The sequence below is a fragment of the Thalassophryne amazonica genome, chromosome 6 (assembly GCF_902500255.1).
Source record: "Thalassophryne amazonica chromosome 6, fThaAma1.1, whole genome shotgun sequence".
In the NCBI taxonomy this organism is placed as follows: domain Eukaryota; kingdom Metazoa; phylum Chordata; class Actinopteri; order Batrachoidiformes; family Batrachoididae; genus Thalassophryne; species Thalassophryne amazonica.
The window spans coordinates 74,082,598-74,095,038 of NC_047108.1; the positions used below are offsets into that span (position 1 = coordinate 74,082,598).

Genomic DNA, 12,441 nt, shown 5'->3' on the forward strand with positions numbered 1-12,441 from the left:
TTAGTTGTTTGACAACTTTTTTTTCAACAATCTATTCTAAACTTGGATTACAGCTCATTACACATTCTCTGCCTGTAGGTCATTTCACTTTTTCTATAGTAAATCAACTGTAGAAATTATTTGCTGAATCCCCACCCTACAGTGAAAAGTGGGAGCATGGGCCGTTTTCAGATACAGACCTTGAAACAACAGTTTTATTATGTAAAGAATCAGAACTTTTTAAAATTTACAATTAACTCTTGCATCCAAATCCAGAATATCACCAACATTTCACTGGTTATCTTAGTTATAATCTACATTCCCATCATGGTTCACTTCAAAATTTTCCAGAGATACCAGATGCAGACACAAATTGAAACAAACCATCATCCTTGATGGACATATCAAACCATTTAGAAGTAAATATAGAGTGAAAAGTAACCTGTTTTGCAGAGCTACTTTTATATTAAAGAAAAATAAAAAATTTATGCGCACACTTGATGAGATTCAGTTCTACACAATCACGAACTGTACTGCAGAGCCAGATGTTCCCTTCAGTCTGCATGTATTTTATTTGAGACTCAGTTCCGAAAATAAATAAAATTTTTAAAGATATGTAAAAAGTAAGACGTGAAGGAATTGGTTGGAATGGATAACATCAATCAAAATAACTATTTATCCGTTAGGAACTTCCTTTGCAGACAGAGCGCCAGCATGAGCAGAAACACACATTTCATGCATAATAAAATTCCATAAAAATCAACACTTCATCAACACTTAATAAATAGAATTACACAAGCCAATAAAAGCCAAGCACAGCCTGCTCAAAAAACTAGTCACATTAGCTGCTGTTCATCAGGCAGATCGAGGTGGGCAGAAAACTGGAGGTGGCCCTCTTAGTCCTAAAAGGCAGGGACCTGAACCTACGACCTGATGGTAAAAAGGTGTAGTGCTGGTGCAGAGTGTGAGTGGGGTCTGTGGAGATCTGTGACATCTGATGGATAATATGCAATGGATGATATAAGACACAGCCAGTGCTGTGAAATGAAAATTGTGAAATCCGAGGAAAATTCGCAGGGGGTAGATTGTACAATATTTAAAAAAAAAAAATCAGGGTAAAATATCAACAACATACCTAATAATAAAAAGCCACACATTCTTGTGTAAATTCCTGTAAATCCACTCAAAGCCACAATGTCTTTTTTCCCCATGAAAAAAGTCTACATTAATAAAAACTAATTTACATTGTTGTGTAAATTCATGTAGCCTAAATTCATTCAAAGCCATAATGTCTTTTTTTCCAATCAAAGAAAATCTAGATTAATGAAAGAAAAAAAAGGCACATAATCTTTTCTAAAATCCTGTTTGAACAGCACAATGTTTATTTTCCAGAGAGAGAGAAAAAAAAAAAATTCTTACCAGTTCGCTTTTCCCGTTTATCTTTCAGGTGTATTGATGAAGCCAGCAACAATTCCACGGATTCTTGTCCTTATCACACTTTTTCAAAACGTCTTTCTCGCCATCTTCACTCTGTCTGATGTTGCTCTGTGAAACAGACATGCTGCAAAATTCTTCTTTTAAAAACTTGAAAGTTCTAAAAGTTTGCGATGTCCACATGCTACATTCAGCTAGCTTCGCACTGAAGCCACACAGCGTCACCGCAGCAACCAACCAGTCCCGCTTTAAGACAACTGTCGCAACAGCCAGGCTTTGAGTGGCATTTATTTTCCTCGAAACTCCGCTGATCCGAGGAAACTGATTTGTATCTGTAACACACAGATCAGTGTCCACAGACTTATAAAACTTGCATGATGTCGTAAAAAAAGAGAATGCTTTGCGATAAACATTTTAAAAACTCAGTAACGATCACAATTAAACAGTACAACACTGACACTCCCGCACCCCTCCCCATGATGAAATCCGTGGAATTCCGTGGATCCGCAGAGTTTTCATAGCCCTGCACAGCTGTTTTATATAACCTCTAATGGTCACTAATGCTGCTCTTGAAAAATCACCTGTCCTGGAAATTTTTCTCCTGATTTGCTCAATTCACAGCTGCAGCGCAGCTCACTGAGGTGTGTTCAGCCAGTCAAGAACTGACAAACACCAGATTTGGCAATTCAACTGTGTTGAGCAGGAAGAGACAGAAAACACAGGTGGCACCAAAGACATTGTGCAGTTCCTCACCATACATCTTGCCCTCATCTGACAGTATGATCTTCCTTCTGCCACATGGAGGGTAGATGGCCAGAGCTTCCTGAAAACTCTGTTCAATGTCTGGACTCCAGACCCCCTCAGGATCACCATCCAATCCACGGTCTGCCACCTCCCCCAGTCCCTCTCCAGAGCCTCCATCCTCCTGTGCCCCATCAGGGCTGCCACGGCAACTCCACTCGGAAGCAATGATGACGGCTCCAGCCACAACACACCTAGAATGAATAGGAAACAAAACAAAAACAATGGCTAGATTTAAATGTCTTTGATGAACTCATATTTTAACAAACAGGAAGAGCATAGGGTAACATATGAGTGTAGGAAGGAGCCCAGAGGTGGACTACAACCTATGTAGGCAATGCAACCTGGGGAAAAAAAAAGGGGGAGACTGTAATGTCATTGCAAGGGACAGCGCGACTAGACAGCATCGGATGGTAAAGAGAGATCTGAAACAAGGATGAGACAGCGGAAGCATGAAATTTAGGCAAGACATGCACTCAATAGAGGTGAGGTGAAGTGAAGCTGGACAATTACTGCAAAAAAATGGTGAAGGAGACAGCCAGGAAGGTACTGGGTGTAACATCAGGACAAAGAAAAGAAGATAAGTAGACTTGGAATGAAGATGTAAAGGAAAGTATAAGGAGGAAGAAGTTCACAAAAAAAGAATCGACAGTCAGAAAGATGATGAAAGTAGACAGACGTATAAAGAGATACAGGATAAGGTAAAAAGAGATGTGGCAAAGGTTAAGGAAAGGGAATACAGTGAGCTATACCAGGCATGAGAAACAAATTGTAAGAAAAATCCAGAAAGTCAACTAGGGGTCTGGGGCTCACTGTAGGAGCTCTTGCATTTTAGGAAAAATTAAACCCATTATAAGCCTCATTTTGGTAGTAAGTAGACACTTGAATAGGATGAGGAATACCTCATCCTAGGAATACCAATCCTAAAAAAAAAAAAGATAACTTTCAGGACAAATCCTGAAAATGATCATGTCTGTTGAAGCTGAAAACTAAGGAAGGTGACAGCAACCTGTACCAATTGGCCAGACAGAGGGATAACGTTACTTTTGGCAAGCTGTTCCTGATTCACTGCTAACGAGGTGATGCTCCATTACAGTCTGATGTCGAGTTGGCTAATACATGCTTCAGACATGAATGTACAGATTTCAGCCAGCAAGCCCATTTTTGCAGCAGCAGAGGTTTTTACATGCTTAATAGGGCACCGTAGTCTCATTTGAACCCTGTGTGATAACGCGGGATTTGACCACTTACGGGCCCTGCGCTCGGTTGTGATATTATTTATATATATATATATATATATATATATATATATATATATATATATATATATATATATATATATATATATATATATATATATATATATATATATATATATATATACACACACACACAGAGAATAACTTCACACAGAAAAATTGTGTACTGTTTTGTTTTCAGCTGCAATCACCGAAGCAGTCGCAAAAAGTTTTTTGTTGTTGTTCAGTTCCCAGTGGGGGGAAAGAAAAAAAAAAAAAAAGGCAAGGCAGATAGGAGATGTCGCATCGGTACGTGTTAGCCTACATCGCTAACAAGAGTAGCTCCATTCTCTTGCCTGCAAAACCACCTCAACATGTTTGGATAAATGTTACGGTTTGTTTATGACCTGGAGCACACTTTCCTACCGCATCATCACTTTTTCTTTGCATTTTCACTTGGTTTGCATGTAATTTGCCCAAAAACCCATTGAAAATGCCATGGTTGGTCCCATGGAAGTACAGAAATTACGTCATCTGCGTCATATTTTACCCCTTTAGTGCCCGCCCTCAAATGAGACTGCGGTGCCCAATACTGCATCCTCAGTAGACAATAAGCGAAGTGCGCATCTCGGGCTGTGCGGTGCATTATGGGTATGCTAAATTTTTTGGCTACCAATACACATTCAAAGACGACGGAACGCAGTGAGGAGTGCTAAGATTTGGACATTGAGGATTTAAATTGTTTTTGTAAGCTCTGTGGATTGCCTGTTACAATCAGGACTGCATATGGCAGTAGAAACAGAAAGACGGCTTGCTGCCCATGCATGTGCTGCATCGTTACAGAAACTACCGTTGGTGCTGACAAAGGAGGAAGAAAGAGTTGCTGTCGAAAATGACGACCAGTCCTTGTTGATAGTTGGAGACAAACACATTTCTGACGACTTGAAGGCAACTGACGGATGGTTAGACGAACTCCAGAGTCTGAAACTGTGGATATTACAGAATATTTGCTAAGCAGGGATGAGAAATCGCTACTTCACCGGCTTCATAATGACTACAATGAAGGTGGGGCTCACATATAACCTCTTCAGTGTCACATTTGTTTTGATAAGTTGACAGACATATAATAATATGTGCATGCATGCAGTTTGTTTATAGAAAATGTCAATATTACAATATTGCTCGCTATGTCATTCATTACAGTCATAAGCGTTGCACAAAAACGGCGCCATCAACAACATTATAATTCGGCACGGTTACAGGATACTGACAAATTAAATGTGTGCAAGAAACTTACAATTTTAGTCCATCTTTTACGTCCGTCTGGATGTTTTTTTTCTGTGGGGAAATTGTGTAGAATGAACGGAGGTTTACAACCACATTTCTTCTTCTTTCTGTCTTTGGGTGGACTCGGTGGAACCTTGCAATCGTGTTTTCAGCCACCTTTCAAGCCTATAAATTCCGTTTGAGCATTTGAAAACAGCACAATGCGCACCTGTCATTACTGTATGCGTTGCTATGGCTTAAAGCCTTTGAAACAATCCCTGTAAGCCTTAACTTTTGCAGTCCGTTAACGCTACCATATACAAAATTCAATGGTAGCGGTGTGTGTTTGGTAGCTGGAATTTCTGACCCCATTTGACCCACGCATGCGCAAATGCATTGCGCACTTTGCTTATACTACTGACAGAGTAGAATAACTAGTGTAGTCATTTTCAGAATTGTGATGTCTACTAAACCCACACCAAAGTATCTGTTCTGTTGACCTTTCTAGTAAAAAAACACTAAAGAAATAAAAAATAAACAAACATAAAAAGGACACACAAGCCTACACTTCTAACCATCTGTCATAATTTTAACTTCGACTGTACCTTTCTACCATTCAAAGAGAGATGAATAAATAAAAATGAAAAAAGTCGATACAAAAAAAAATCCTGTCTTTTTATTTTAAAGCCAGGGTAGGTAACTCCAAAGAAACACTTTTTGTTATATTGGGTGAAATGATCCATCTATCCTAACAGTAGTCAATACATTATGTATTCAGAAAAAGGAACGAGGGAAAATCAGACATCTGTAGCAGCTGTAGGATTGATAAAACTCTGACCAGTGTAAGCACCACCGTGCGCTCAAAATAACACAATCAGATGCCTTCATGTCTAGTTCTTCCTGCTCATGTCACCAGGCTCAACGCTCCCCTCTGTCCCTCTCTCCTCTGTGCGTGCACACTCATCTTGTTTCACCGAAGAAGTTCACTTCGGTACAATGGCAGAGGGAATACAGCCGAAACTACCACTTCCACCATTACGTTTAACGGCTCACCCCAATAGAAAGCCAAGGAAAAGAAAACCGGAGGCAGAAAAGGCTGCAATGAAAAAGGCTCGGGATAAAGCAAGAGGTCACAACAAGAGTCAATATTGGTGTGGCATTTTCTCGGTGGAAACAACTGAGGTATTTGAAGGGCCTGAAAAGTGACGCAGAGGTTGCTCGCTTTCTGTTAACAGGTATTTACTTTTGCTTCGGGGGGGGATTTGTTATTCTCATTGATTGCAGTCCTTTTGAACGCTGCTGCTGCGTTCAAGTACCGTCGGGAATAACAGGACTTTTTTGTCGTTTCAATCTCAGCAGTTGCTTGTGGCAAGAACGTAGTTTTCATTTTTGGTAAAATAATTGTGTCCACACAAAAGATAAATTCTTGCCTATATAAGGTGCCTGAGACCAGTGAAACTGACCCCAACCCACATAAAAAAAAAAAAATCCAAGCAAACGGGGTGTAATTTCCAACGGTACATGAACACAGCAAGAGCGATCTGCATGGCGTTCGAAAGGACTGATCAATTTAATGCTCTGATGATATATTCAATCATCTTTACACTTATATTTATTACCCCTTTTGACGGTTTTGTGTTATAAATCAATATATATGGCTTAGAAATAATACAATGATACAGCAGCCACCACGACACCCAAGCGATTTAGTTTTTTGTTTTTTTTCAGGCCTCGTGCACACTCCTGTGATATTTTCATCTCCTGCGTGTCCTGTGCCTTTCAGTCCAGTCCCTTCTCTGCCTTGCTGAGTCCCACAGTCAGATGCGCATTCAAGTTTGCAGGGGCGTGGCTTTGTATGGCGCACTGATGGGGTAGGAGGGAGGTGGTGGAACCTAGAGGAGGTGCTACTTTTTAAATCTTCCGAGCACTCTTGCTAGCTCTCCAGGACTACCAACTCTAGCTTTAAAAGAGTTTTTTTTTTTTTTTTTAAAAAGCCCTGGGCTTATTTGAGTTCGAGCTCACTCACTGCAGCCTAAGTTTTCCCTCTTCAAATGCTATGGCTGAACGAGCCATAAAGACTGTGAAACACGCACTAATGAAAGGAACACAGACTGGTGTCACAGACGGAACCCTTGCCTTTACTGTGCATGCGTCATTTTAGAACATTGGCAGTAATTCACCGATTATCACCTCGTTTCTGCTTAAAACTGACTTCAGAATGATTAAGAGGTTTTGTTTTGTCATCTGATGGTTAATAATCACATTATTCCCTCTGGAATGGTTGGTAACATAATACAATCCAGTGATAGAGCAGTCGCCACGGCACACCAGAGGGTTTACACACACATACATACACATATACACATACATACACATATATACACATATATATAATCCAGTTGTAATGCTCCTTAATCTGTGTGACGCCCAGAGTATCCTCACCGAAAGCCATCTGAATCTTCCAAATGGTTTCCACCTGGCTGTCTCTCACAGTTTCTGGAAAAATTTGATTCAGCGCTGCTCCAATCGCTTAGCCATTTCCTTGACAATGAAAATCCGACAAGGGGGGTGGACCAGTGCTCACGCAAAGCCTACCCACAGGTGAATGACGCAACCGTCAGGCGTGAAAAAACTCACGCATGCGCACGAAGGTTCAAGCTTGGCTGATGCAAGTGCACATGATTCAAATCCATATAGTTTTTGAAAAAATAAAAAGGTCGGATAGTTTTCTAACAGACCTCGTAAAGTGCATTTCATTTCATGTGCAAAGCAAAATTTATACAGGTTTGTATTCCCAGCCTGTAAAACAGCTGTATCACATATAGCTTGATTTTGGATTTTGACTGCTTTTCTTTAAAATCTTATATATTGCTCAATTTTCTTCAAACGGGGCTCAAATGAAAGCGAAGAACACAGAAAGTTACATAATCTTGACAATTCTTGGTCCAAATAGCAAATATGACCTTGCTTGCAAAAATAAGACTCATGTACTTAAATTTCAACAATTCTATCACTAAAAACATAGCTAATAGCAGTCTTAAAGCCTGAAAATTTATATACTGATTGTTGGTTTTTTATCATTAGATTGTAAGTTACTTTTATAAAGCTTGGAATTGGGTATATTACAATGCATGACATCACAGTATAAGATTGCAAATTAAAAGTCATTTTTCAAAAAAATGTGACTTCTGTTTACATTTTGGTTTCTGAACTTTTACTGCCAATCTATTAAGCTCTGAAAGCATCAGACTTGGGTTGGACACAACCTAAGCTTTCCGATGATGTATAATACATGAGGGTACCCCTAATTTTTATTTTTTTTATGATAAATTAAACATTTGTGTACATAATACTTTGCTACATGCCAAGCAGAAATATATAGGCTAACAGCGAAATCCTGTCCCCCCCCACGGCAAAAAAAAAAAAAAAAAAAAAAAAAACCCAAACCAAAACATAAGTACATACCGCAAGCCATTTCCATATACTTGCCTACATATGTGTCTCTCAACTCTGCATCCTTGTTTTTGTGGGACAAGTCTTATGTGCTATGCGTTTGCATGGTTGCCTAGTTGGGTGATCTGGTTTGTGATTGTTCAGTCTAAGTGACATCATGGCTGCCAGCCCTACGCATGCGTCTGATATGGGCAGTTACATCTATATCACCATATCCTCTTTGCAGCACCTCTCAAGCTCCATCAGATTAGATGGGGGATGCTGGGACACAGCCATTTTCATATCTCTCCAGAGATGTTCAATCAGATTCAGGTCTGGGCCCTGGCTGGGTCACTCAAGGACATTCACAGAGTTGTCCTGAAACCACTCTTTTGACATCTTGGCTGTGTGCTTAGGGTGACTGTGCTGCTGAAAGACGAACTGTCGGCCCAGTCTGAGGTCAGAAGCGCTCTGGAGCAGTTTTTCATCCAGGATGTCTCTGTACATTGCTGCATTCATCTTTCCCTCAATCTTGACTAGTCTCCCAGTTCCTGCTGCTGAACAACATCTCCACAACATGATGCTGCCACCACCATGCTTCACTGAAGGGATGGTACTGGCTAGGTGATTAGCAGCATCTGGTTTCCATCAAACATAATGCCTGGCATTCACACTAAAGAGTTCAATCTTTGTCTCATTAGACCAGAAAATTTTGTTTGTCATGGTCTGAGAATCCTTCAGGTGCCTTTTGGCAAACACCAGGTGGGCTGCCATGTGCTTTTTAGTAAGGAGTTGCTTACGTCTGGCCACTCTACCATACAGGCTTGATTAGCGGATTGCTACAGAGATGGTTGGCCTTCTGGAAGGTTCTCCTCTCTCTACAGAGGAATCCCGGAGGTCTTACAGAGTGATCATCAGGTCCTTGGTCACCAACCTGATTAAGGCCCTTCTGCCCGATCGCTCAGTTTATACGTGCGGCCAGCTCTAGGAAGAGTCCTGGTGGATCTGAACTTTCTTCATATATGGATGATAGAGGCCACTGTGCTCATTGGGACCTTAAAGCAGCAGAAATACTTCTTACCCTTCCCCAGATTTGTGTCTCTAGACAATGTCTTGGAGGTCTATAGACAATTCCTTTGACTTCATGCTTGGTTTGTGCTCTGACATGCACTGTCAACTGTGGGATCTTGTATGTAGACAGGTGTGTGCCTTTCCAATTCACATCCAGTCAACTGAATTTACCCAAATGGACTCCAAATAAACCGCAGAAACATCTCAAGGATTATCAGTGGAAACAGGATGCACCTGAGCTCAATTTTGAGCTTCATGGCAAAGGCTGTGAATAATTATGAACATGTGATATTTTTTTAAATAATAAATGTGCAAAAATCTCTTAAAAAACTTTTTGCACTGTCATTATGGGGTACTGTGTGTAGAGGTTTGAGGGGGAAAATGAATTTCATCCATTTTGGAATAAGGCTGTAACAAAAAAAAAAAGTGGAAAAATGTGCTTGGTTTGTGCTCTGATATGCACCATCAACTGTGGGACCTTATATGTAGACAGGTGTGTGTATTTCCCAATCATGTCATTCTTCTTTTTTTTTTTTTTTAATTTTTAATAAATTTACAAATTACATTTTGGAATAAGGCTGTAACTTAAAAGAAATGTGGAAAAAGTGCAGCATTGTGAATACTTTCTGGATGCAGTGTAAAAAGAAATGTGTCAATGATGTGGCTGCTTTGAAATATGAATCACTGGAAGTGGTGTAACGTTACAATTAACAGCAGCAACACAGATGAGGACAAAAAATAAAACAGGATGGCGCCGTTTTGCTCCCACTGCAGTCTTGATAAATTATAAAGGGATGCTTCCGCTTCAAGTGCTCAAGCATGGCGGTAGTACTGCTATGACAAGTCATTTCTAATTTACAGAGCACCATGTTGTTGGTCATTCGCTTAAAATACTCCCACACTTTAGAAAAGCTTGGGTGAACACCCCCCCCCCCCCGCTCCCGCCAATTCAGCTGATTGCTCTTCAGAGCCCATGCTCAAGCTACATGTAGATATACTGCGATGCATCAATGCACAATACGTAGACTGAAGTATTAAATGCAACTGATTAAGTCGACAAATTGCTCCAGATCTAGAAAGCATTATCTTGAAAATGTGAATCCAGGCAGCCGCTGAATCAGAATCATGACTGTTTGATGAATCACAACGTGCTGAACCAAAAAAAAGGAAGTGCAGGCTAAATGTGGCCCATCGTTGGTTTCACTCAGTTTTTGGTTCCTCGTTCCAGGCCATACACTGGAACTAGAGATGCACCGATCCACATTTCTTCCACATTCAATGCGATCCCGATACCTGAATTTGGATATCTGCTGATATGATTTTACTGTGAGGATATTTTGTATTCCCAGTTATACAGCTTCATGATAAGTGTTTAGAGAAGGATTTTCTTAAAACAACCTGAAAATTCAGCTACAATTTGCCAGAAGGTACATATAAGATGCAAGCCTAGATTTAATGTTTTGGTGAAAGAATTAAGTACTTTATTTTTTGATAGACTTTTTTTATAGACTTGAAAGAGAAAAGACAGCTCTCTCTCTCTACCTCAATCAATCAATCAATCAACTTTTTTCTTGTATAGCGCCAAATCACAACAAACAGTTGCCCCAAGGCGCTCCACATTGCAAGGCAAGGCCATACAATAATTATGAAACACAGTCTACGTCTAAAGCAACATAACCAAGGGATGGTCCAGGGTCACCCGATCCAGCCCTAACTATAAGCCTTAGCGAAAAGGAAAGTTTTAAGCCTAATCTTAAAAGTAGAGAGGGTATCTGTCTCCCTGATCTGAATTGGGAGCTGGTTCCACAGGAGAGGAGCCTGAAAGCTGAAGGCTCTGCCTCCCATTCTACTCTTACAAACCCTAGGAACTACAAGTAAGCCCGCAGTCTGAGAGCGAAGCGCTCTAATGGGGTAATATGGTACTACGAGGTCCCTAAGATAAGATGGGACCTGATTATTCAAAACCTTATAAGTAAGAAGAAGAATTTTAAATTCTATTCTAGCATTAACAGGAAGCCAATGAAGGGAGGCCAACACGGGTGAGATATGCTCTCTCCTGCTAGTCCCCGTCAGTACTCTAGCTGCAGCATTCTGAACCAACTGAAGGCTTTTTAGGGAACTTTTAGGACAACCTGATAATAATGAATTACAATAGTCCAGCCTAGAGGAAACAAATGCATGAATTAGTTTTTCAGCATCACTCTGAGACAAGACCTTTCTGATTTTAGAGATATTGCGTAAATGCAAAAAGGCAGTCCTACATATTTGTTTAATATGCGCTTTGAATGACATATCCTGATCAAAAATAACTCTAAGATTTCTCACAGTATTACTAGAGATCAGGGAAATGCCATCCAGAGTAACGATCTGGTTAGACACCATGCTTCTAAGATCTGTGGGGCCAAGTACAATAACTTCAGTTTTATCTGAGTTTAAAAGCAGGAAATTAGAGGTCATCCATGTCTTTATGTCTGTAAGACAATCCTGCAGTTTAGCTAATTGGTGCGTATCCTCTGGCTTCATGGATAGATAAAGCTGGGTATCATCTGCGTAACAATGAAAATTTAAGCAATACCATCTAATAATACTGCCCAAGGGAAGCATGTATAAAGTGAATAAAATTGGTCCTAGCACAGAACCTTGTGGAACTCCATAATTAACTTTAGTCTGTGAAGAAGATTCCCCATTTACATGAACAAACTGTAATCTATTAGACAAATATGATTCAAACCACCGCAGCGCAATGCCTTTAATACCTATGACATGCTCTAATCTCTGTAATAAAATTTTATGGTCAACAGTATCAAAAGCAGCACTGAGGTCCAACAGAACAAGCACAGAGATAAGTCCACTGTCCGAAGCCATAAGAAGATCATTTGTAACCTTCACTAATGCTGTTTCTGTACTATGATGAATTCTAAAACCTGACTGAAACTCTTCAAATAGACCATTCCTCTGCAGGTGATCAGTTAGCTGTTTTACAACTACCCTCTCAAGAATCTTTGAGAGAAAAGGAAGGTTGGAGATTGGCCTATAATTAGCTAAGATAGCTGGGTCAAGTGATGGCTTTTTAAGTAATGGTTTAATTACTGCCACCTTAAAGGCCTGTGGTACATAACCAACTAACAAAGATAGATTGATCATATTTAAGATTGAAGCATTAAATAATGGTAGGACTTCCTTGAGCAGCCTGGCAGGAATGGGGTCTAATAAGCATGTT

General features: G+C 40.1%; 1 protein-coding gene across 8 annotated transcripts in view; it reads right to left on the reverse strand.

Moving 5' to 3' along the window:
- tead3a (TEA domain family member 3 a) overlaps positions 1 to 12,441 on the reverse strand; it is a 78,020-nt gene that overhangs the window by 52,966 nt on the left and 12,613 nt on the right. For all 8 annotated transcript variants that reach the window (XM_034172503.1, XM_034172500.1, XM_034172498.1 and 5 more), the window contains exon 2: positions 2,167 to 2,408. In XM_034172503.1, coding sequence (XP_034028394.1) covers positions 2,167 to 2,173 — 7 coding nt within the window. In that variant the 5' untranslated portion in view covers positions 2,174 to 2,408. The remainder of the gene's footprint in view (positions 1 to 2,166; positions 2,409 to 12,441) is intronic.